A 25,786-nucleotide genomic window follows, 5' to 3' on the forward strand; every position below is an offset into this window, starting at 1 on the left:
TTAGTCCAGTGCCTCGACTTCCCAGCAGACTGGCCTTTGTAGTCCCAATCTAAAACACTCTTCCCCCATCTAAGGCATACCAGTTGGAAAAACTGGAATAAAGTACAGGTAGTCCTTGCCATACAATGTTTTAGTGACTGTTCAAAGTTACAGTGACATTAAAAAGGTGACTGATCATTTTTCACACTTACAACCATTGCAGCAGCATCATGATCACTTTATCAAAATTTGGATGCTTGGCAACTGGTTCATATTTATGACTGTTGCAGAGTCCTGGGATCTGAGATCACATTCTGTGACCTTCTAACTTTATTTTTATTGTTTGTTTTGTTTTTAATCCTATGTTAGCCACCTAGAGTTGTTATTTACAGTTTTGACAGTCATACAAAATAAATAAATAAATTAAACATCTGAACATATTTAAAAGCAGCTCTGTCAATATCCAGATTGAAACACCTCAGAAACAGATGTTGGGTTTGGCAGGGGTAACAGTAATAGCTCTGCTATTCTTTCTGGGTCTCCTGCTCACTCTTCCCTTTTGGAGATGACAGAGGACTGTATTCTACACACAATTAGCCAGATTAGTTTGCCGCCCTCACAATCCTGTCCCATAACAAATTCAGCTCTCTTTTAAGGGGAACAAGGCAATCTATGATCCCTTGGATCATCTTTTCAAAGATATTTCCTTATCAGTTTCCTCAATGCCTCAATTGTTAAAATTACAAAACCTGAGATAATTTTTGTGTCATAAAATGTTGTATAAAATTTGCCAAATTTGAACCGCATGGAAGTCATGGTTTCCAGATTTTGGGCACATTCTGTAAGTTATCCCATTTGACATACTTTGGTTCAAAAAGGTTTGTCCTGTGGTGCACCATATCACCAGTTGAAGGTTACTGGAAAGAGAGTTTTAGTAGTATATAGATGAAAACGGACCAAGAAAGAAACATTTGAGTTACAAATGTGTGCATGTTTCTCATTTTATTAGAGTGCTTTCTGTTTAGTTCTGCTATATAGAAGCAACCCAATTATATAAATATCATTCATAAACATTCTTTCATCTGGTAATTTATGTCTTTATTAAGGAAAATCTCTCAGAGCTAAATTCACCTTCTAGTGATAATATTGTACAAACTCTATGAAACAGAGCAATGGAGCAATCTTTTCTTCTGGGATGCAAATTAAATTCCCAATTTGATCTAGGGCCATGGAATTTCTTGGTGATCTTCTATCCAAGTAGCAACCCGGGCCTGACTCTCGTTAGCTTTTGAGCCCAGCCAAGACCAGCCAGTCACTGTTTTTTTGTTTTTGTTTTCATTCAATGAAAATTTTGTAATATGGCCTTTTTTAATTGGGCTAAGTGGCTCAACCCTGCCTAAATCTCTCCCTTGTATTTCTGAATAGATGTAGCAAATGTACCATTATAATCTGACTAGATTTGAGATAAATATCTGGTTTAACATGGAAATTGTTTCTTATTTTCATAGTGGATAGACCTGTCAGAGTCTATGCAGATGGAATATTTGATCTCTTCCATTCTGGTCATGCAAGAGCTCTCATGCAAGCCAAAACTCTGTTTCCTAATAGCTACTTATTAGTAGGAGGTAAGCCTGATATTTGAACAAAGATTACTTTTAGACTGATATTCTATTTGACAAGCCCAGATTCTGTGAGTTTTCTAATTTTAATTTACTGAAAAGCAAGATTTTGTAACCTTTTCCTAAGAAATAGTAGGAAAGAACTAAAGTGCTTGCAAATATCACATAAACAGTTTGTCAATTAATAAAGTAATTTTTCTCTGATCCAGAAGATCTTTGTTCTGTTTATAAAGCTCACTTGTTGCCTAAGACTTGTAGAACCTATGAACTGAGATAAGAAATAAATAAATTTAATATTATATATGATCAAGATCAGTTCTGGATTCTTCTTTCTCTAATATTAAAAATACAAATGTGGAATGGAGCCTATTGAATGTCATTTCATCTAAATTTGTATACTGAAATATAATTGCTTTTTCCATTTGTTTGTATTAAGAAAAGGCTATTGAACATGTCCCTATGACTGATATTGATTTTTCCATAAAAAATCAGAACAATAGTAATATCCAGAAAAAAATGCCATGAAGAATGTGGAAATGCTGATATAAAACAATAGCCATGCTAGCTTCTCTCAATTTCATTGCTATCTCTGTGTCTTGAGACAAATCTCAGTCTGTCCAGCTAGTACTGCAAAGAGAACTGCAAGAAAAGATTCACCATTCCACAATTGAAAACCTTTGGTACTTGCGTCTGAAAAAAGCTCACCTAGCAATTTTTCTGACCAACAAATCAGAGAAACAGCTATGCAACATAGGATAGCTTTTAATGTAATGCCCATCCAATATAAGCAAGTTTTCAATTAACTAAATGTGATCAAGGGACTGAAAATTGTTTTCCAGTTTTAGATTGCTACATTTTTACTTGGTATAACAACTACTGGCTTAAACTCTGAAAATAGATTTGAATAATTTATAGCCAAAGAGATGCACTGAATTTTACAGGACCAGAGTTGTTACTCTTTTTGAAATCTTCTTGCATGTATGTCAGTTTGCAGTGATGATCTAACACATAAGTTTAAAGGTTTCACTGTAATGAATGAAGAAGAACGTTATGAGGCCCTCAGACACTGCCGCTATGTAGATGAAGTAATCAGAGATGCTCCATGGACACTCACAGCAGAGTTTTTGGAAAAGCATAAGGTATTTTTCTTTCTTTTTTTTTAACCTCTCTTCCATAAGCTAGTCTCATACTAGCGATGGTGCCAAATACTACATATATGTCATGTTTATAAAGCATGTTTATATAGCATGAAGTTGGACTCTAAACTGAGATGTCCTTTGCCACCATCCCTAGTATATTAGTTCTGCAGTTCAGGTTATAATTCGGAAGTGGTAATAATTATTTCTTTTTGCTTTTAGCTGTGATGGTAGCAATATTGAAAAATCTCCTTTCCTTTTCTTGTCTTCTTTTAGATGCCATGCATTCAGAATTTTAGAAAATATAATTAGAATTGGGGAAGTGAAAAAGAAGAACTTTTGATGCAACTATAATAAAAGGGAAAATATATTTTCAAACATCAACTCCATTTCAGTAATAACAATGCTAGTGCAACTGGATTAAAATCCTGTATGAAATCTTCTTTCCATCCATTTATCTGTTACTTTAATAGGCCTTTCTTGTAGCATTCCAAACCCCCAAATGTCCAAAAGAGTGTAGCATTTAGGCTTATACACCACCCAATAGCACTTTACAGTGCTCTCTTGGTGGTTTACAATGTAAGCATTATGTGCACATTGCCCCCAACAATCTGGGTCCTCTTTTACTGACCTCAGAAGGATGGAAAGCTGAATCAACCTTAAGCTCTATCAGGATTGAACTCCAGACTATGGAGAGAGTTTGCCTGCAACGCTGCACTTAACCACTACACAACCAGAGCTCCTAGTAACCAAATTAACAATACAGTTGCAGAAAACTGGATTTTCTCCAAAAGGTGTATAAGCTGTATATACAAGTTACTTACATATTTTGGATGAAACTGTTAATAACTTTATTGATATGCAAGCATAGAACCATGAAAAATCATACTGGTTCATTAAATTGTAAGGTTAGCTACCCTTCACTTCCTATTACAAGTTTATGTCATCCATTTCTCAATAATATACAAAGTATATAATTAGCTATGACTGGTCTTCCACTTATTTGGAATAACTTTATTAAGTTGTAATATTAAGAAACATAATAGTAAAAATGTCATTAAAATATTCTGAGATATGTTTTTTCTTTAGCATGATTCTTTAGGTTTCATCAAAGTGTCTATTTTGTATTACTGATGTAGTACTTAATATAATTGTAAACAGCTTAGATCCATGATGGCAAACCTATGGCACATGTGCCCAAAGTGGCATGCAAAGCCTTGTCACCTGGCACAAACAGCCCTGCCTGTTTGTCTTCCAGGTTTCTGGCATGCATGTGTGCATGACAATCAGCTGTCCTTCACGTGCACAGTAGTGCTGAAAACTGGTTTGTGCATGAGCGCTAGCCAGCTGATCATTGGGCACGCATGCATGCTAGAACCCAGAAGTTTGGCTTTCCTGGAGTACAGCCCCGACGAACGTGTTCGTGTGCACGTTATGTTTCCACGTAACCTTTTCAGCACTTTTCAGCTGAAAAGATTCGCCATCACTGGCTTAGATTCTTTAACTGATATCACATATACTATATAACTAAAAAGGTTTTGTACTTTCATGTGCTATACTGGTAGGCCTCGGACAATGAATGGAATGGAGTATGCCAATTCCATTCATAACCCAAGGATTCATGGGTGTGAATCTCATACCTTGAACAAGATCACTCCCTGCTTTCGCCTACTCATTCAATAATAGAATGTACGGCTCATTAAGTGCACATAAGGTATCTTGGGGTGGGGAAGGCCATGGTGCGGGGGATAGTGATGGAACAGGCCACCTACTTCAGACCACCCAAGGCCTCGCCCAAACCACAGATACCACATTCTCCCTCCCCTGTGGCCCCCACAATTACTTCCTCTTCCTCCCAGCCTGCCGCACTGGGTAACTTACCTTACCTCCTCTCCAGCTTGTTTCTTTACCTTCTTCCTCCTTTCTCATCAGCAAAGGACTTGACGAGGCCCCTGGTGACAAATAAGGAGGTCCAGAGGGCTGCATGGTCTTCTGGGCTTCCTTTTTTTGTCACTGGAGGCATCATCAAGCAGATCGCCAGCGAGAAAGGAGCCCTAGAAGGTCCCATATGGTCCTCTGGGCCTCCATTCTCATCAACAAAGCGCTTGATGATTGCATTCCTTGAGGCTTCGGCAGCCCTTTTAAAAAAGGTAGGAACAGAACTTTGGAGGCATGCGCCCACTCTTCCGAAGCTCTGCTGGTGCCAGCAAAAGCTTTTTGTCAAACCCTACAGGAATGCAACCTCCCTGCTTGCTTCAGCAAGGAAATGGCAAATGGAGGGAAGGCCTGAAGGACCGAAGTCTTCCCTCCGTTTGCAAACATCCAGGCTACAATTTTCAGAGAATAGAGGCCTAAAAGTGCAAGATCACACAAGATCAGTAGCACAAGATCTCACGCTATTAATTTTGCATGATCTCAAAGTATGTTAGGCCTCTGTTCTCTGTAAATGCACTGAAAGACTGAAGCAATGAAGCAGGCAAAGAAAGTGTAACAGAGAAGAGATCTTGACAAAGTAAGCAAGTTTCCACAGGCAAAGTGCCTTTGAAGACCCGGTGGGGTGGAGGGAATAGGCAGGGCGAATGTTGCAGAGTCTCGTCATTTGTAAGACCGAACAACTGCCATGGTGCTGCAAGATACATAATTTTGGGAGTTGTTTGTACATGCTAGGGGGCATTTATCACGTAACTTCAAATGTTTTGCTAAGGAAATGCTTGTAACTCAGGGATTACCTTTACAGTGATATAAATTCTATTACAATCATTTAAAATATCTTTATTTAAAATTTGTTTAGTAAGTAAGGAAGTTGGGTTTCCAAAGTAAGGGACAATTTAATTTCCTTTTATTCTGTATTTTTAGATTGATTTTGTAGCCCATGATGATATTCCATATTCTTCTGCTGGTTCAGACGATGTTTACAAGCATATAAAGGAGGCGGGTAGGTACACTTTGCTGTTTCTTTAAGTTTCTTTAAGCTAACCTCATTATTGCCCCACATAACCATCAGACTGAAAAAAAATGTTTATTTCAGTGGACTTTTTAAAAGCTTAAGTTTTAAGACCACAAGAAAGTTTTTAAAAAGCATCCCTGACAGGTGGCAAAATAGCCTTCCATTGAATATTGCCACTGAAGAGAAACCCGTTACCTCTCTAGCTAATCGTTTCACTGCTGAGTCAATTTTAATGATATGATATATTTCTAAGATTCAGTTGGAATATGCATTTCTGTAACTATTATTCTGCACTCTGGAATAAAATAAAACAACCTTGACTTTCTTTGTGTGACATCCTCACATATTTGAAGAATGTTGTAGTCTCAGTCTCTTCAAACTTTTTCTGCCCAACTTTTTCAGAGGTTTTTATTTCCATTTCCCTTATCTTCCCTATTGCCCTTCTAGTTTCTTTGAATTCTTGTTGTTGTATGGTTCCCAGAATTGAATGCAATACTCAAAGTGGGATCTGATCAAAGTAGAAAAAGTGAAATGATTACTTCTTGTGATTTGGAAATGATTCAGACTTAATTATACTTGCTTGTTTTAGCAGCAAGTATACATTATACTGTTGATTCATTACCAATTCTCCTAAACATCATACTGTCCAATCTATGCTTAACTGACTTACTAAGAATGTCATGAGGTACTTTAGCAAATGCTTTGCTAATGTCAAAGTATGTTGGATCTATCACATTTACATACTTTATTAAAATTGTGTGTGAGAGAGTGCTTTCAACTCACTTGACTCTTGGCAATTGGCTGTAACAGTCCAGGCAGATTTCTTGGCAGTAGTTTTAGAAATAGTTTGCCCTCATCTTCTTTGTAAGGCTGAGAAAAGTAAGTGGCTCAATGTCACCAGTTTGTTTGCTGCCTAAAAAAGGACTAGAATTCACAGTCTCCCTGTCTTAAACACTATACCAAATTAACTCTCATTATAGAAATGATCATATCCAATAACATGACATGGCATGACAAACAACATGGTGTAACATAACAACTTGTTCTCCATAGCACCTGAGGACGGGACAAGAATCAATGGGTGGAAGCTCATTAAACAGAGATCCTACCTAGACACTGTCAGAACTAACACTGTTAGAGAACAATTAACCAATGGAAAAGCTTGTGGGTACTCCATTGGGGGAGGTTTTTTTTTAAAAAAAAAGATTGTACATCCATTTGTCCAGGATGGTAAAACAACTCCTGCCTTGAGCAGAGGATTGAACTATAAAATATAAGTAACATATTTCTTGTTTACAAGAAAATACTTCCTTAAAATACTTTCCTTAAACATGACTTAAATGTGAAATGTTTTCTCAGTATCCTAGTTATTGTAATTGTTCCCAAAGTGATTGTGTTGCATAGGACAGTTGTCCACTTTAAGAGAGAATCAGCTATACTTAAATAATCCAAGAAAGAATTTAAGTAGCTAAGCTACAAACATCTTAAGGTGTAGAGAAAGGACTCCAGGAAAAACAAAGTTCAGTCTATTTGTTTTTATTCCACCATAAAAATACGAAGTCATCTTGCAAATAAGAGTTTGTAAAGCTTTTCTCGATATGATAATTTGGGCTATTTGGACCAATGTGGGAGAGATGATGATTTAGCAAGTTTGCATCCAGTTTTGATTGCCACAATATAAAAAAGATGTTGAGACTCTAGAAAGAGTGCAAAGAAGAACATGATGATTAGGGGGACTAGAGGCTGAAACATATGAAGAACATTGCTTGGATATGTCTAATTCAAAGAAAAGAAGGACTAGGGGTGACATAATAGCAGTGTTCCAATATATAATGGGTTGCTATAAAGAAGAAGAGGTCAACTTATTCTTCAATGCAGCTGAAGGCAGAACTAGAAGCAATGGATGGAAACTAGTCAAGGAGCAAACCAACCTAGAACTAAGGAATTTTTTTCTGACAATTAGAACAATTAATAGGTGGAACAGTTTGCCTTCAGAAATTGCAGATGCTTCAACACTGGAGGTTTTAAAGAAGAGATTGGACAATATGTGTCTGAAATGGAACAGGTGTTTTTGCTTGAGCAGGGGATTGGACTAGAAGACATCCAAGGTCCCTTCCAACTCTCTTATTCTGTTATACCCCCATGGTTCCTTTCAGTCCTATGATTCTATTATTTCTATGATAACTGTTTTGTAAATCCCTCAATTCTCCTTTTTATTCTTTTTTTAGTCAGGAACATTTACTTTGTTATTGGGAACTTAACCAGTACTGTAGGATATTTTAAAGATAGTATATAAAAGTAAATATATCTAGGAACTCACTTAGTTTCCTAGGATGCAACTCAGCTTTTTCTGTGGTTCCAAATCTAAATCCTGTCCTTCAGAATGGTGAAACACATTCTTTGGATGGGGTGGAGGGAAAAGACTGAATTAAAACATTATTTGGATAGTGCTGCCTTTTCATTGTTACCCATAAGCATTTAGTTGTTTTGACTGAGCTGTTGAAATACCAATTCATTTATTTTCTTGTTTCTTCTGCAGATTATTTTTGTGAGATTTTGTTTTTCTGACATTATAGTTTCAGTGTTGGGCTTTTTATGTGTGCTTTTTCCTTATGATCTGGGCTTTTTTTAATTGCTTATATATATGTGTAGTTTTAGATTAACAATCATTTGTTTAGTGACCGTTCAAAGTTACAACAGTACTGAAAAAAAGTGATGTACGACTGGTCCTTACACTTACAGCCATTGCAACATCCCCACAGTCACATGATTAAAATTCAGGCACTTATAAACCAGCACAGTGATGTGTGGTGAGGTTTATGGCTGGTGAGGCAAGCAGGCAAAAGCCGCCCTGCCGCTCCAGCACTATGTCCAACATAGAGGCGGGACACCATGTCCGACATAGAGGTGTCCCACCTCTATGTCGGACATATCGCCGGGGCGGCGGGGCGGCTTTTGCCTGCTTTCAAGAGGCAAAAGCCGCCCTGCCGCTAACTTTACTCCAGTCATGTAATGCGTTGATTGTGGTAAAACATTTAATTGCTGTTATTTTTACAATGGGTTAATGTTAACAGAAGTATCATCAGTTAAATAAGAAATGTGAGCTTTATGTAGAAGAATCTATTCCAAAACACTTGAAGGAACTTCAACTGTTTGCTTAAACAAATCAACAAAAAATCATGTCTTCTTTGTGAGATATTGGAAAGATTCCTGATAGCAAGTTAATGTGTCTTAAAACTTCATGGCGACTTCCTTATATCAAGTAGTGAAATAATCTTTCATTTGCCTAAGGCTGAATAAGTTGTATGAACATGTACTAAGGCAAAGGGGATTCATTTTGTTATAAATATAAATCAAGGGACATATGGGTTTGGCTCAATCAACTAATCTATGATTTGTTTCTGGCTTAACCTATTGTGTGAACACAGCAATTGTGATCTATAAATCCATAGTTTAGAACTGATCATGATGTGTAAACAAGATGTGTTACATTAGTATATTATGCTAAGTAACTTCACATATTTTTTCCATTTTTTTTATTCAAGGGATAAAATACAAACTCACAGAAAATAACCAAGAACAGAACAAAACTAAACAGGACAAAATTGTTTGGGGGAGGGGGCATGATTTTGTTCCTTGATTTGGCAGATATGCCATCTTAGCAAAACGTTTCAGAATCCAATCCTTAAACCTAAATCATAGTTTGCCGGTTGCCTGAAGAAATATCATCTGTTACTGAGATGGATTAGAACTAGTTAAACGCCAAGCCTTCCTTGAAAGGTAGGGAACCAAGTTTCTTAAGCGTTTTGAAGCAAATATCATTTAAAGGTCTTACTTAACTCCAAGTGATCTTTTGCATATTGGGGAGGTAAGTAGGCTAAAAACAATTCAGCCTTTTATTTCCTATCAATTCTGGCACAAGGCGATGGTTTAACACACACACCCCCCACACACACACCAATAGCGCGGAGGCTGAGGAAAATGAGAGCGGAGAATTGAGCTGCTCATTTTTCCGCAAACTGGTGGGGCAGAGGAAACAAAACGAGGAGGCTTAAGTGACAGCCCTTTGGAGGCGTTGCTTCTTGGGCTGAGCCCAGGTACATATGTAACAAAGCCCGTGGTAACGTGGTTGCCACCGCAGCGCCGACTGCCTGGTAACTGGGTCCTGCCCCTTTAAGCCGCCGGAGGGTGGGACGGAGGCTAAGAAATCCTTTCCACCCCAACCTCCGGCCGGTTCCTCCGGCGCTCCCGCGGGTCACTGCATCCTGGAGCTGTCACCCTTTCCTTTTCCTTCTTTCAGCGTGCTCACTCCCCATCCCATGAGGGCGGTGGAGGGGAAGGAGTCTCTGGTGGCTGCAGCAGCAGCAGAAGCGGTGGCGGCGGCTGGAGCGCAAATCCGGGCAGCCGGCTCTGGCTCTCCCTTCCTCAAGCATGTCCCATTGCTGCTGGCGCCGCTTTTGGTGAATCAGGCTGGGTGGCGGGGCTCTTGCCATCACTGCTGCTGCTGCCGCCACTGGCACCACCACCACCGGAGAGCTTGCCATTCTGAGCCGCGCTCATTAGTATGGCCAGGCCCAGGGCGGCAGCGTGCACTTGTACACACACACACACACACACACACACACAAAATTACTTATAATAAAACAAATTACAATTACTTACAAATAATTTTGAATTCCTCCCCCCTGCCCCCTCCCTCCGACCCACATACCTTTTCCAGTTGTGTCAGTCAGAGGATTTCAACTCTCCTCTTGTCCGCCACAATGAAAATGCAAAAAGAAAAAGGCAACAGCTGGTCTAGCCAGGCTAGGATAGTTGCTGCTAGAGTCACCACGTGGATGACTCTGCTTGTTTTAAAAAAGCCTCTAAACAAAGTGCCCTCTACAGGAGGAGGCGAGAGAATCACGTGCCTCCTTTCGATAAGGAATTTTTCACCTTTTAACCCTTGCTTAACTCTGCTCATGTAATCATAAAGCTAGAGTAAAGGAGGCCCGTGATTCTCTCGCCTCCCCCTGCAGTTAAGCACTAACCAGAGTCATCCACTGTGACTCTGGCAGCAACTACCTCTGCCTTTTTCCTTTTAATTTTGTTTTTCTTTTCATCATGACATTGGTGAGGCCCTGCCTCCTCTGACTGCACGTCACTGAACCAGCATGATGGTTGCAGTGTTCCGGGATCATTAAATTGCCATTTGCAACCTTCCCAGCAAGTTTCTGATGAGAAAAATCAATAGGACAATTTTTTTAGCAATAGCAGTAGACTTATATACCGCTTCATAGGCCTTTCAGGCCTCTCTAAGCGGTTTTACAGAGAGTCAGCATATTGCCCCCAACAATCTGGGTCCTCATTTTACCCACCTCGGAAGGATGGAAGGCTGAGTCAACCCTGAGCCGGTGAATTGGGATTCACTTAATGACCACATTATTTACTTAGCAACTGCAGTGATCCACTTAATACTTAACAACCATGGCAAAAAGGTCATAAAATTGGGATGATTCAATTAACAGCCACCTTGCTTAGCAATAGAAATTTTAGTCCTAATTATGGTTATATGTTGAGGACTATCTGTACCCTTTTTTTGTTTTTAGAACTTCCCTTTTTTTTGTGTAGTCCCATTTGCATCCTCTAACTATTCTCATTTCTCCCCCACTTTCTCCTTCCCTCTTCAAATTGTTTCCCTTGCTTTTAGTATAGTATGTTATTTTCTAAGTAATGCTGAATCATTTTAATATTGCATTCCTATTAATTTCTGCTGTCTTTGAATCCTAATTATTGTTCTCACAGTTATTAAAATCTATTTTTAAAATTCTAGATCAGTGATGGTGAAACGTTTGGGCTCAGCATGTCAAACATATTGAAAATGCCTAACTTAACTCTGCTGCCATATCTTTCTCACATACAAACCCACATACAGAACAAAAGAGAAAAAGGATAATAGAATAACAGAGTTGGAAGGGATCTAGTCCAATCCCCTGCTCAAGCAAAAAACCTTATACCATTTCAGACAAATGATTTCCCAATCTCTTCTTTAAAACCTTCAGTGTCGGTGTACTCACAACTTCTGAAAACAAGTCATTCCATTAACTGTCAGGGAATTTCTTCTTAGTTCTAGGTTGGTTCTCTTGATTAGTTTCCATCCATTGCTTCTAGTCCTACTTTCAGGTGCTTTGGAGAATAGATCCCCTTTTCTTTGTGCGACCCCTTAGATATTTGTCAGAGTATGTTCATAGACTTGAATAGACATGGCAACAAGTCAGCCAATGGACACTGTTTGGAAACTGAAACAGTATTTGCTGGAGACAGCTAGGAGTCTGGATGTGGCTTAGTACTATAGCTCTGAGTCTGTGCGAAAGCTGAAAAAACTAGTCTGAGCTCTGAACTGAAACTGAAAACCAATCTCTCCTCTACCACTTTTGGTATTGTATATTTACTTACGTGTTATATTATATATAAAGAGAAGTTAATGAATCCTGCTGAATCAGTTACCTGTGTTTGCCATCTGGATTTGATTGCTGCAACAAACTCTGACAATACTGGAAAACTGCTCTCATGTCACCCTTAGTCCTCCTTTTCATTAAACTAAACATACATTAAACAACTATTTATGTATTTATTTATTAAAAAATAAAGGACTGTCCAGTGGCAGAAATATCGACTGCGATCTTGGAGCTCCAAGGTCGCACGTTGTGTCATTGTGATGTCAGCCCCTCCTTCCAGAACCATCAAACATTTTGTTGCAAATTGTCAACAAGGTCACAAGAAATGTGTTCAGAAAAAAACACATACATTAACTGCCAGTGTTTAAATGAGAAGTTACCAGAAACCTATTATCCTCCTGTGCTGTCATATTCCAGAACTTCAACCTACCTGGAGTGACCAGAAGTACAGTACAAAGTATTCAGTTCTCAGAGACATAGCCGAGGTAAGGAAGGCTGAATCGTGGCCACCACTGAACAAGACACATAAGTTGAAACAGCAAGACTGGGCCAAGAAATATCTGAAGACAGATTTTTCAAAGGTTTTATGGACTGATGAGATGAGAGTGACTCTTGATGGATCAGATGGATGGGCCCGTGGCTGGATCAGTAATGGGCACAGAGCTCCACTTCTACTCAGCCCCCAGCAAGGTGGAGGTGTGATACCTGTTTGGGCTGGTATTATTACTAGTTGGACATTTTCGGGTTGAAGAGGGATTCAAAATCAACTCCCAAACCTTCTGCCAGTTTTAGAAGACACTTTCTTAAAGCAATGGTACAGGAAAAAGTCTGTATCTTTCAAGAAGACCATGCTTTTATGTAGGACAATGTTGTGTTATACGCATATGAGTACTCCACTCCAGTAAAGGTCTTAAAGATGAAAGAATAATGCCATGGCCTCCTTCCTCACCTGATCTAAACCCTATTGTAGTGGTTCCCAAACTTGGCAACTTTAAGACTTGTGGACTTCAACTCCCAAAGTTCTCCAGCCAAAAGAGCTAGCTGGAGAATTCTGGGAGTTGAAGTCCACAAGTCTTAAAGTTGCCAAGTTTGGGAACCACTGCCCTATTGAGAACTTGTGGGGCTTTCCTAAATGGAGATTTATAGTGAAGGAAAACAGTACACTCTCTGAACAGTGTCTGGGAAGCTGTGGTTGCTACTGCAAAAAAAGTTGATTGTCAACAGAGCAAGAAACTGACAGACTCCATGAATGGAAGACTTATGACTGTTATTGAAAATGACCGTTGGCTTATCTGAATGGTCATTCTCTAGGCACTGTGGGAGTGTTCAAGCATGGGTTAACTTCAGCTTGCTGCCCAAGGACTGAGTTCAAAGTTTGTGTAGCCATGCCTCCTGCTCCCTTTAGAGGCTCAGTTTATAAAATGAAGGGATTAGACTATAAAGATGTTGTAAATAATAAACGTTATGCCAATGGAAGTGATACGTCACGCATCCGTGGTGATCCCGGGGAGGGGTTGGACACTCCCACAGCACCTAGAGAACGACCATTCAGGTAAGCCAACAGTCATTCTCCTAGACGCTGCTTGGAGTGTCCAAGCATGGAACATACCCAAGCTATGTAATCCCAGGGTGGGAAGCAGGAGTGTTGGAGCTGCGAGGACCCGCTGTAAGACTCTCCTGCCAAACAAAGCCTCAGCAGACGCGAAAGAGTCCATTCTGTAATTCCGAATGAACAGAGACGGTGAGACTAAGTAGCTGCCCTGCAGATGTCCTCGACAGGCGCTTGCATGGCCCAAGCAGCCGTAGTTGCGGTGCTCCTCGTGGAATGTGCTGCTATACAATGAGGAACAGGCTTGGCTTGATGTTCATAAGCTAACTTAATGCAGGCACGAAGCCAACATCCTATGATAGAAGATGATACCTTCCTGCCCATGGAGGTCGGCTAAAAGGATATGAAGAATGATTCCAACCTGCGAAGGTGGCTGTCGTCTTCTTGTATACCTGCACTGCACGGTGCATGTCCAATTGGTGCCAGGTGCACTCCCTGGGATGTCTGGGGTGCGGGCAGAAGTCGGGCAGGATGACCTCCTGAGTCCTATGGAATAAGGTATTAATTTTCAGGAGAAAAGCTGGATCCAATCGCAGAATGATTCTGTCTGAATATATAATGCAAAGGTCCTCCATAACTGAGAGCACTGCCAACTCAGAAATTCTGTGTGCTGAGGTGATGGCTATGAGAAAGGCAGTTTTAAACAACAAAAAGCAGGCTAATGGAGCGAATTGGTTCGAATGGTGCTGATGTTAGGGTCTGTAGGACAATCGATAGATCCCAAGTAGGGTATTGGTATACCGTCAGGGATGTAGGTTGGTGGCCCCATTCAGGAAACTGCAGACACTTGGGTGTCTGCTGAGTGGTTGAGAAGAGTCTCTGGACAAAATGGCGGCTAGAACAGCTGTCTGTCTCCGAAGAGTGTTGGAGGCGATGACCTTGTCCAACCCCTCCTGGAGAAAATCCAGGATTTATGGAATGGTCGCTGCTGTGGCAACGATGTGATGGGACTGACACCAGGAGGAAAACATAGTCCATGTCGCGTCATAGATCCGCACCGTAGAAGGTTGCCTGGACACCTGGATCGTGCGGATGATCTTGTCAGAGAAGTTGTCCTGCCTCAGGGGTCCCCCTCAAGTGCCAAATGGCCAATTGGAGCCATTGAGGATCCAGATGCGGAATGGTCCCTTGGCTGAAGGAGATTTGCTCCTGAGATATGCACCAGTGTTTGGACACTGACAGGCTGACAAGGTCGGCGAACCACGACCTCCTTGGCCAATGCGGGGTGACTAGTAGTACTTTGCCGCCCTTCAACAAGATCTTCCTGATCACCTGAGGTATCAGGGGGAGAGGTAGAAAAGTGTATAATAGGCCGGGAGGCCAGTCACATTGAAAAGCATCCGTCCCTTCTGTGCTGGAACATTGGAATCTTGAGAAGAACCTGGGGAGGTGAGTGTTTGCTCGACTGGCGAACAGGTCTACCGTTGGAAGGCCGAACCTCTGGGTCAATTGATGAAACAGAGATGGATGAAGCCACCATTCCGAGTTGCTGATGGTCGTTCTGCTTAGCCAGTCCACTGTCACATTCTCCTCCTCCGAGATGTAGTCCGCTCTCAATGATTCAAGGTGGCGCTCTGCCCATTGCCTTAGGCTTCCACCTCCGACATCAGGGCTCCCGATCGAGTCCTGCCCTGGTGGTTGATGTAGGCCTTGGTGGCAATGTTGTCCATCAGTATTAAGACACGGGATCCTTCGATGAAGTGATGGAAGTGGCACAGGGCTAGCCTGGCAGCTCTGAGCTCTAGCCAATTTATGTTGTGGGTGAGCTCCACCTGTGACCATCTGCCCTGTGCCACGTGAGTCTGCAGATGAGTGCCCCAGCTGTACAAGCTAGTGTCCATTGTTATGACCAGGCGTTCCTTGAAAAGGGACCCCCTCTTCAGAGCTGTGGACTGCCACCACCAGAATGACTGGATCACCTGTGGAGGAATGCTCACCACCCTCTTGGAATTGCTGTCCTTGCGTCGTTGAAACAGGAGAAGGAACCACTGAAGATCCTGTGCATGCAGCCGTGCCCAGGGAACTACTGCGATGCACGAGATCAGTTTCCTCATCAGCTGGGATAGATTGACGAGAGGTGCTGATTTGGACCTCTGGATCTGACTCACAAGGGATGTGATGCTGTCCATTCGCTCCTGTGTGAAGAACACTTGGCAGGTCCTGGAATCGATCACTGTGCCCAGATGCAGGATTCTGGAGGTTGGCTTCAGGTGGCTTTTTTTTATTTAGTTGCATAATAATTCTGCACACTACTGAAATAGTTGCCCAATAATTGTGCCCACATAGATATTCTCCAAAGAAAGCCAAACCCTCACTTTTACTTTCTTAAATACTCAGGTTTGCGGTTTCATAACATTTTGGATTGACAAAGGGCACTGTAGTTATTCAATGATAACAGTAACCCTCTAAAATACAACTTGCCTAATAATTGTGCGCACAGTGTAGGGTTTTCTTTAAGCCTGATAGTCAAACAGAAATGTAGGCTGGCATAAATTGTGCTTCTCTCTGCCAATCTGCATTCTGCTTCAAAAACAAGGCCAGCAAATGCTGCTTTTATTATTATTTTAATGTGGGACAAGTTAAGTAGAAGCATTAATAGATTCCCTTGCTTTGTTTCCTCACCCACAGGAAAAACCTGTAATATCATTGGTAACAGAACCAGAACCACACAGTTCTCTTTTCCAATTTAAATTGACTTTCTGTGTAGAATGCAATAAGAATCTCCTCAAGAGAATGATTGTTTGGATTTTTAAACATAGATTTAGGATTTTTCAGAAGAATGCTAAATCTTATACATTTAAGGAGCTCATGTTAGATCTGATAAATACTTTGGAAAGCAGTGGTTAAGGATTACATGAGTATATGCCTCATTGAAGGTAGATACCTGGTCTCTCCGGTATTATACCTTGCAACCAGAGGTGGGTTCCTACCAGTTCACACCTATTTGGTAGAACCAGTTCGTCAAATCTACCGAACCGGTTAGAAGAGGTTCCACCAGTGGACCCAGAAAGCAGGCCACACCTACAGAAGAGGTTCCAAAAATTTTTGAAACCCACCACTGGTCCTTGGATATGATTATTCTACACTATCATGCTCATATTTATAAAACTCAGTGCCTCTGTGAAAGGTAAGGATGACTAATGCATTTGTGGTGCAATCAGAACATTGCGTGTGTTTTAACGCAAACCAAAGATGCCTTTTAAAAAACAATTTTACATCATATTCTTATGCATGCCAGTGCTGTGTATGAGGTAATTTAAGGTGGTTCTGACAAGTGTTGTCGGCATCTTCATATCCAGTCACATGGGCGGCAAGCCACTTCCATCCAGTCACATGGGCGTCAAGCCACTCCCACAAAGGAGGCCACACCCACAGAGTAGGTTTGAACAATTTTTGAAACTCACCACTGCTTGCAACTAAAAAATACCATTAAGTATCTACTTTGAAAGGCTGATATATGAATATATACGTAATGTAAAGTCTTGTCCGTTGTTCATGTCTGCCTCTATCCTGCTTTTGCCTGCTTCATCCCATTTTTTAACAGTTTTTGTTATTTGCTAATGTTTACTAAGTAAGCATCAAGCTTATTTTTATATGGAACTGAGTTGGACTCTATTTGCCTGCTTTGATCTGGATACAGAGATTGACAGGAAATTTGTTGGCTGCAAACTGAACTGGAAATTACCTATGACAATTTTCCAATGCAAAATTCCTATATCATTCCTTAAGTAAACATCCACAAATATTATAGTCTTTTGAAATAAAAAGTCTTTCTGTCTGTACCTTTTTGATTGTTAAGGAATCTTTCAGAATCTGGATCTAGTAGTAATCCTAACAAGAACATGTTTGTTTTGAAATCAGTCAATATTATACACCCCAATAAAATATGTCAGTTTTTTAAAGTCTGTTTTCAGAATTGCAATTCTCTATGCACTTGTTTTAATTTAATCTATTGTTTCTGAATATTTCTCTACCAGTTGTTGCTTTTAAGATGACTTTTAAATGGTAAAATCAAGTATGTTGGGATAAATATTCATCTGGTTCAGTTCCAAGTAGGGAGAAAAAACATGGTTTAATGGTGAAGAACCACCAAGCACATGTGATTCTGGTAGCTGACCACATGGAGTTGAGAATGAGGGTTATTTATACCTTCTCTTGGGCCTTGCCTTGAATTTCCTATTCCTGTGTAAGGACATGTATTCTATTGGCTGTGGTAGGGGTCATAATAACCTTGTAGGTTGTCTGAGAAGTTTGGTTGAAGCCTGGTGGGTGATGCAATGTCCCCAGGTGATTGTGCCATGTGGTGAGCTCTGATGATAGATAATCCTATTATGTCCTGGAAGGTCATGTCTCAATCCCATCACCCTGGAGCTGAAAGTCTTTTGTCTTGTAGATAGGCTGGCCCAGTCCTCCTTAATGGGCACCAAATATCTGCTGGGACAGGGAGCTTGGGCTGAATTCCTGACTCCCTTAAGATTTCCATTTCTCTTTTAGGGGAAATATAATATTCTTCCTTTTTAAATATTTCTCAAAATATTTCATTCTTCTAGGAGGGGTGATTTCAATCAAGTGTATAGTCAAATTCATTTTAAGGCCTATTGTTTCCACTTCTAGATAATGAGGTCTTAACTTTTTGAGTTTAATATATTTTTAAATTTCATTCTTTGTACGAAAGTATGGAAATCCAGAAACCCAAATAATAGAAAAGCTTGATTCTTTTAAAACTAGATCTGAATATTATTATAAATTGTCAGTGCTTTGCTTTGCTTTGCTTTGCTTTGCTTTGCTTTGCTTTGCTTTTTCCTTTCCTTTCCTTTCCTTTCCTTTCCCCTTTCCTTTCCTTTCTGATAGAATTTCAGATATTTCCCTATCACTATTGGTGGCAGACATTAGTTAGAGGCAGAATAATGTATAATATAATTACAGCACAGTCTGCTTGTTTTGATGCTGGGAGAAGGGGACAAAAAATAGAGTTTGCCAGCTTTATTTCTTGTAACATCTAGCCATGCCTTGAAACCTAACATTTTCAGTTAATCCATACAATAATATGTTCATCTTACCTTTCATATCAGTTATTGGTGCTTTCTAGACCATTATTTCTTTCTAACAATATTTTTAAAAAAATATTAAATGGCTTCTTTTTCTTTGCATTGTAGTCTCAACAGTTCTCTAACTTGTGAGGCAGTGATGATGCTTCATACTTTTAAAAAGGGAATTAAATTTTTTTTTCAAAAAAATGTTTCATTGGATCCAAAACTGAGCATAAGACAATGAACCAAATTGAAGTATAAATTTAGAAATCTTTAATATAGGTTGTTTTCAACCTATAATATTAATTGTTAATCTTGACAGTTAACAGAGTTAAATAACAACTTTCTCCCTGAATTTCATAGGGATGTCACTTCAGATTGTTCACCCATCCTTTGTCTCATTTTGCAGTTCCAAAGTAGAGATAATCAGAATATAATCTGTCTGTCTGAATTCTTACATTTTAAGCATTTTTTTCCTGAAAGATTCATGTGCTCCCCATTATTGTTTTCTTCCAAAGAATAGTTTATTTCTAGAGAAATTCTTTTTGGTTACTTTACCAATTATGGGGACAACTAAATGATAAATATTTGCAATGTTGCGCATAATGAGTCTTTTGATGGATTATTGCAAACCTGCCGAATACATACTTGCACATATATTATAAAAAAAAGATGAATATTTCTATTACGCTGTACAAAATGTAAGATTATAATGACAGTCTTATGTACTTTACTTCCAAGTATGTTTCTAGGGCAGTGATAGCAAACCTTTTTGTTGTCGCATGCTGAAAGCATACATGTATACCCATAATGCAATGTATGTGCAACATTCCCCCCACCCCTGCCCCCTGCTCCTACACACATGACCGCCCACATGGGGCTCACCCCTGTGCATGCACATGCCACCCCCAGTGCTCCCCCTGCCCATACACATATATGCATGACCTCACACATGCACTCATGCACCCCTGCATGCAACCTGCAAGCCACACAGTTACAATACATATTTATAAGAACTTTTGAAGTAGTATATACCATCAACCTTTGATTTTAATTTTTTAAATGCTCAGAATCTTCAAATCATTTCAAAGTCAAGAGTATCTTTCCATCTTTTTAGTAAAGTGCAATTCTGTCTACATTTATGATGGTAAGAATTATACATGGCATATCATTAGTTTAATCAAATAACAGACATATTTTTATAACCATTTTTGTAAAGAATTATGTAAGGTCAATCTCATATACTGTATTTTTCAGAGTATAAGATGCACTGGAGTATAAGATGCACCAAGATTTTGAAGAGATAAATTTAAAAAAAGGTTTTTGCCCTCCCCGGCCCCCAGGAGCACTCTGCAGGCTCCAAACCCTCTCCACACCCCAGTTACTCAGAGGCTGTGGTATACGCTGCTCTCGTCCTTCTTCTGTGAAAAGTGCCTCAGATACTCAGTGGGCAGCTCAGGGGAGACAATGGCCACAACGACTTCACTCCCCAGCAATGTGAGGAGCTGCTGCTGCCGCCACTACCTAAGCCCTCCTGGGAGCTGAGCCAAGCGGCAGCTCTGAAAGCCAAATGTTTCTCCTTTCCAGCCACCGCGATCTCTGCAGTGCCCACTTCCCCTACCCCTTCTTGGGCAGTTCCAGGCAGCCGAGATCACATGCAGAATTAGCCTATGACCAAGGCAGCAAAGGTGCAGGGGCTTGCTGGGAAGAGGAGATGGATCTGGCCAGGAGCACACTCCGTTTTTGTAATCAGGGAGGGAAAAGAGTGTTTCAGGTGATAAGCGGTTCCAAGCTGCGGGGATCGTGGAACAGTCTGGAAGCGCCCACTGCCTGAAATGTTCTTTTTCTTTCCCAATTGCAAAAACAGGGTGTGAATTCCTCCTGACCAGATCTATTTCCCAAGCCAGGAGCAGAAGCTGACCACCCTCCACCTGGGTTGTCTGGAGAAGCAGGAGGCCAAGCGGCGAGCCACCTTGCCTTACATCTCCTGCACAGAGTCCACCTCACCTGCCTCTTTTCCAGACAACCCAGGTGGCTACATTCAGAGTATAAGATACACCCAGATTTTCACCCTCTTTTTTTGGGGGGGGGGGGAGATGTGTCTTATACTCCAAAAGATACGGTATTCAGTATATAAGAGCCTGTCATAGGTATAGGAAATTTGCTTAAAGGCATGGGACGAAAAGCAGATGCTAGTCCTAGATGGAATGAATAAGTGGAAAGCAAAAAGAATATGTAGAAAATAGGCTTTGCTAAGGGATGACACTGGAAGACAAATTTGGCCTGACAGCGGTACTTTTGTTTTTAAAACCCTGAAAGCACTTACCATATTTTTCAGAGTATAAGATGAACCTTTTTTCCTCAAAAAAGAGGCTGAAAATCTGGGTGCATCTTATACATTGAATACAGCATTTTTTTGCCTCCCGAAGCCCCGCCCCTTCACCAAAATGGCTATGCATACCCTTATGGAGGCTTTCAGAGAGCTCCTGGGGGCTGGGGAGGGCAGAAATGAGCAAAAATGGGCCGTTTCCCCCCCCACCAGTCCCCAGCAGCACTCTATAAACCTCCATAAGGCTATGCATGCAATATTTTTGACAAAAAACAGGCCTGTTTTAGCAAAAAACGGTCTGTTTTTTGCTCACTTTTTGGCCCCCCACCAGCCCAGGAGCACTCTGCAAGGCCCCCCAAGGCCATTCATGCCTTTTATTTGAAAGAAAATTAGCCCATTTTCGCGAAAAACAGGCTGGTTTTGGCAGGTTTGCAGAGTGCAAAAACTTTTTTCCCCCCTTTCGGAAAGCTCTTTAACTGATTGATAAGAATTACATTGATCAAGTGCTGTGCCAGCAGAAACAAAGTCTTAGGTGCTGCAGGTTGTCAGTCATTTCCTTCCCCAATACATGGATATATACACCTGGAAACATCTACCTACCTACCTACCTACCTACCTACTCTCTCTCCCTACCTACCTACTGTATTTCTCTCTCTCTATCCCTATATCTACCTACCTACTCACTCTCTCTCCCTACCTACCTACTGTATTTCTCTCTCTCTCTCCCCTCTATCTACCTACCTACTCTCTCTCTTCCCTACCTACCTACTGTATTTCTCTCTCTCTCTCTCTCTCTCTCTCTCTCTCTATCTATCTATCTATCTATCTCTCCCCCCTCTACCTACCTGCCTACTCTCTCTCTCTCCCTACCTACTGTATTTCTCTCTCTCCCTCCCTCCCTCCCTCCCTCTATCTATCTACCTACCTACTCTCTCTCCCCCTACCTACCTACTGTATTTCTCTCTCACCCTCTATCTAGTCTACCTACTTTTTTAAAAATTTGCCTCTTCAAAACCTTGTTACGTCTTATACTCTGAAAAATATGGTAGATCCCAAATTAAGCCCAGCCAAATACTTTATTGGTACTGCTGGGCCAAGATAAAACTGAGGCAAAAATCATTGCTCCCATCTTGGGCAGACCTGCACTGGGTAGAAATAGAGGCCAATTGGAATATGTTCTAACACACACATCCTTCTCTGCCTCTTTTATTTGGAAAAAGTACACTCCAACATTTAGGGGCAGACTCTCAAATGGTACTTCGAATCCTAAAATCAATAATAGACAGTCACAATCCATCATGGGACAGTATTATTCAGTTGCTGCAGGTTTTCTTGACTAAGGATGAGCTATTAAAACTGTTTGAAAAAACAGACCAAATAGTCAAGCAACCAATTATTCCAGGACAGGCTGCCCCAGCATGAGTTGCATGGCCCATGCATTGCCCTGATTGGGATTTCAATGATACCAATCATTGTATGCGGGCGAAAAGTAATCTTATGGAAGCTCTAGAAGAAATAGGGAAAAAAACCTTCTAAATTGATTGGAATTTCAAAAGATGATCCAAAGGGACAAGGAAAATCCTGATGCCTTTTGGGTTTGCCTCTCAGAGGCAGCTGTAACATATGCTCATTTAGACCCTAAACTGCCAAAATGACCAGAGAATTTTAGCCTCAGCTTTTGTTGACTAGTCCACTGGTGACATCAAGGAACACTTTCACCAGATTGTGTCTAACTGGTCTACCTTGGAAATAGGTAGACCAGGACCTACACAGGATTGCAAACTTTATTTATGACCAAAGGGGTAAATTAAAAGAAGAAACAGATAGGAAAAAGAGGATATAGAGATATGAGGAACTAAGAATCTTTGCTGCCATGAATAATAATGCTGGACAAACACAACGCCAGATCTCTGGTAATTGGCGGGGATGCTGGCAATGTAAAAAGGAGGGATGGCCCCAAGATAAGTGTCCACACTGCTATAAATGTGGAAAAGCAGGGCATCTCGGCCGGCATTGTAACTCTTTTCAAGGCGGTCTCAAGAGCCACCTATCGGCTCTATGTCAGGCAATCATCCACATTACCATAGCGAGCAGAGAAATAGTTATCAACGCAAGCCATCTAGAGCTCCCTTTCCGCAAAACAACTCATTCTACCAGAATTAATATAGAAATGGCAATAAGCTTCAATGGGAACAAGGAAGAGAAAGTGATGCATACCTTTCCTGACTAGACAAAGAAAATTCCAAATTCACAGCCACCTTCAACGGGCTTGCAATTCCCCTAAGTAAAAGGAGAACCTATCGTTCCCTGACTATAGGAGGAAAAGTATATGAGCATTTAGTTGACACTGGAGCTACCTCATCATTAATTACAGAACCTTCGAATAAAGATTCTGTGATTCCAGGGGCTCAGGACAACATAATGGGAGTGGGAGAAATGATCATTCCAGTGGAATTCATTCATGAAATAAAAGTAGAATTAGGACCGTTTTCATTAGACCACGCTTTTACTGTTTGCCCACAATCCCCTCTCCCTCTTGGGGAGGGACCTCCTATGCAAAATAGGAGTCACCATAGAATGTGGAAAGAGAGGACTGATATTGAACATTCCAGGGAAAGGAACCCATATGCTTGCCACAAACAACACAATACTTCATGCAGATCTAAAAGTTTTGCCATCTTCACTATGATCTGGGACCCAACAGAGGTGGACTATTAAGGGGAGCAACCCCAGTTACAATCCAAGTAAAAAACAGGCTGCCTCCTTGTGTTCCCCAATATAAAATTACAGCCAAAGCAGTTCAGCCTATAAGGAAACTGATAACATAGAGCAGGGAGTTCTCAGAAAATGTACTTCTCTGTGCAACACCCCCATCTTCCAGTAAAGAAAGCCAAGGTAGACAGTGAAGGGAACCCTGTTTTCTGTTTTGTCCTCAACCCGAGGCTTGTGAACAGCCACGTGATCCCATGTGCTCCTGTAGTGCCAAATCCTGCAACTATAATAACTGAAGTTTCAGCTTCAGCCATGTATTTTTCAGTTATAGATTTATGCTCAGCTTTTTTCAGCATCCTGGTAGACCAGGCATCCCAATACCTTTTTGCCTTCACCTGGGAAGACAAATAATATACATCAACTTGCTTGCTACAAGGCTATACTGAGTACCCCACTTTATTCTCAAAAATTTTAAAAACTGATCTCTCCACCATCTCCTTACCACATCAGTCAACATTAATCCAATATGTTGACAATTTGTTTCTGGCATCTAACACTGAGCTAGCATGCAAACTAGACACCTTACACCTACTCAAAGCCTTGGCAGGTGATGGCATAAAGCCTCTCCATCAAAACTACAATATCTAAAACAAGAAGTAACATATCTAGGCTACATCATTGCACTAGGAATTAGGAAATTACCACCTCGCCGAGTACAGACTATTTTAGGCATGAAACCACCAACAAAAAACAAGTGAGAGCCTTGTTTGGAGTATTAGGTTTCTGCCACTCATGGACCTCTCATTTGCGGACTTGGCTAGACCACTAATACCATTAACTGGAAAGGACATGCCCAACCCCATTGAATGGTCAAACTCACTAGAAAGAACCCTTCAAACGATAAAACAAACCATAGCATAGGCCCCTGCACTTGGCCTCCCTGACTATAGAAAACCCTTTTATCTTGTATATTCACAAGAAATTAGGTGACGCTTCAGGTGTCTTAACACAACCATTAGGACACACATACCAACCAGTAGCATATTATTCAGTGACATTAGATCCAGTGGCTAAGGGGGCAGTTCCCTGCTTAAGAGCTGTAGCAGCCACTGTGGAAATTGTGAAGAGATCTAAGGATTTAGTACTAGGACATCCATTACTTCTGAAGGTCCCCCATGAGGTTTTCACAATTCTTTTAAAGTCACAAACCCAAGCCTTCACTCAGCAACATCTGGCTCAATAGGAAGATGCAATTCCTTAAACCCAACCACTCTGCTTCCTACAGAACAGACTGAAGAAAGTCTTCATCACTGCCTTCATCTAGTTCATGACGCTGAATTACCCCAACCTCATTTAACAGACCCCCTGCTGAAAAACCTGGACATAGAACTCTTCACTGAAGGCTCCTCTTATATACACGAAGGCAACAGAGTTACAGGAGCCACAGTAATCTCCCTTCATAAGGTCATCTGGGCATCTCCCCTATCTCCCTCACATAGCACTCAAGCAGCAAAACTTGTAGCTTTATTGAAAGTCTGTGAAGCCACAAGGATTCCAAATATGCTTTTGGTGTTTGCCATTCAACAGGAGCTTTATGGAAACAGCGAGGGTTTTTAACATCAGCTGGACAGCAGATTGCACATACAAACCTAGTAGCTCAATTACTAGAAGCCATTCAACCACCAAAAACATTGGCAATCATCCACTGTAAAGTCCATCAAAAGGATGACTCTACAGTAACCAAAGGGAACCAGTATGCAGATGCAACGGCCAAATGGGTAGCAACAAAACACCTGCCACAAAACCTCTTAGCACCAGCATTAAGTGTCAACCCAGAAGTACCCTGCAAAGAGTTATTGGATAATGGGGAAGCCAAACATTAGGAAGATAAGTTAGGGGCAGTTTTTAAGGAAGAGTTTTGGCGTGTTCCGGATGGAAAACTCATAGCTCCACGCCACCTCTTTGATTGGTTTGCCAGAGATTACATA

At 40.8% G+C, this 25,786-nt stretch overlaps 1 protein-coding gene across 1 annotated transcript in view; it reads left to right on the forward strand.

Annotated features, from left to right (window-relative positions):
• PCYT1B (phosphate cytidylyltransferase 1, choline, beta) overlaps positions 1-25,786 on the forward strand; it is a 56,891-nt gene that overhangs the window by 13,788 nt on the left and 17,317 nt on the right. The window contains exons 3-5 of the mRNA XM_032226861.1: positions 1,488-1,604; positions 2,586-2,737; positions 5,591-5,669. Coding sequence (XP_032082752.1) covers positions 1,488-1,604; positions 2,586-2,737; positions 5,591-5,669 — 348 coding nt within the window. The remainder of the gene's footprint in view (positions 1-1,487; positions 1,605-2,585; positions 2,738-5,590; positions 5,670-25,786) is intronic.

The sequence above is a fragment of the Thamnophis elegans genome, chromosome 11, assembly GCF_009769535.1.
Source record: "Thamnophis elegans isolate rThaEle1 chromosome 11, rThaEle1.pri, whole genome shotgun sequence".
Taxonomy (NCBI): domain Eukaryota; kingdom Metazoa; phylum Chordata; class Lepidosauria; order Squamata; family Colubridae; genus Thamnophis; species Thamnophis elegans.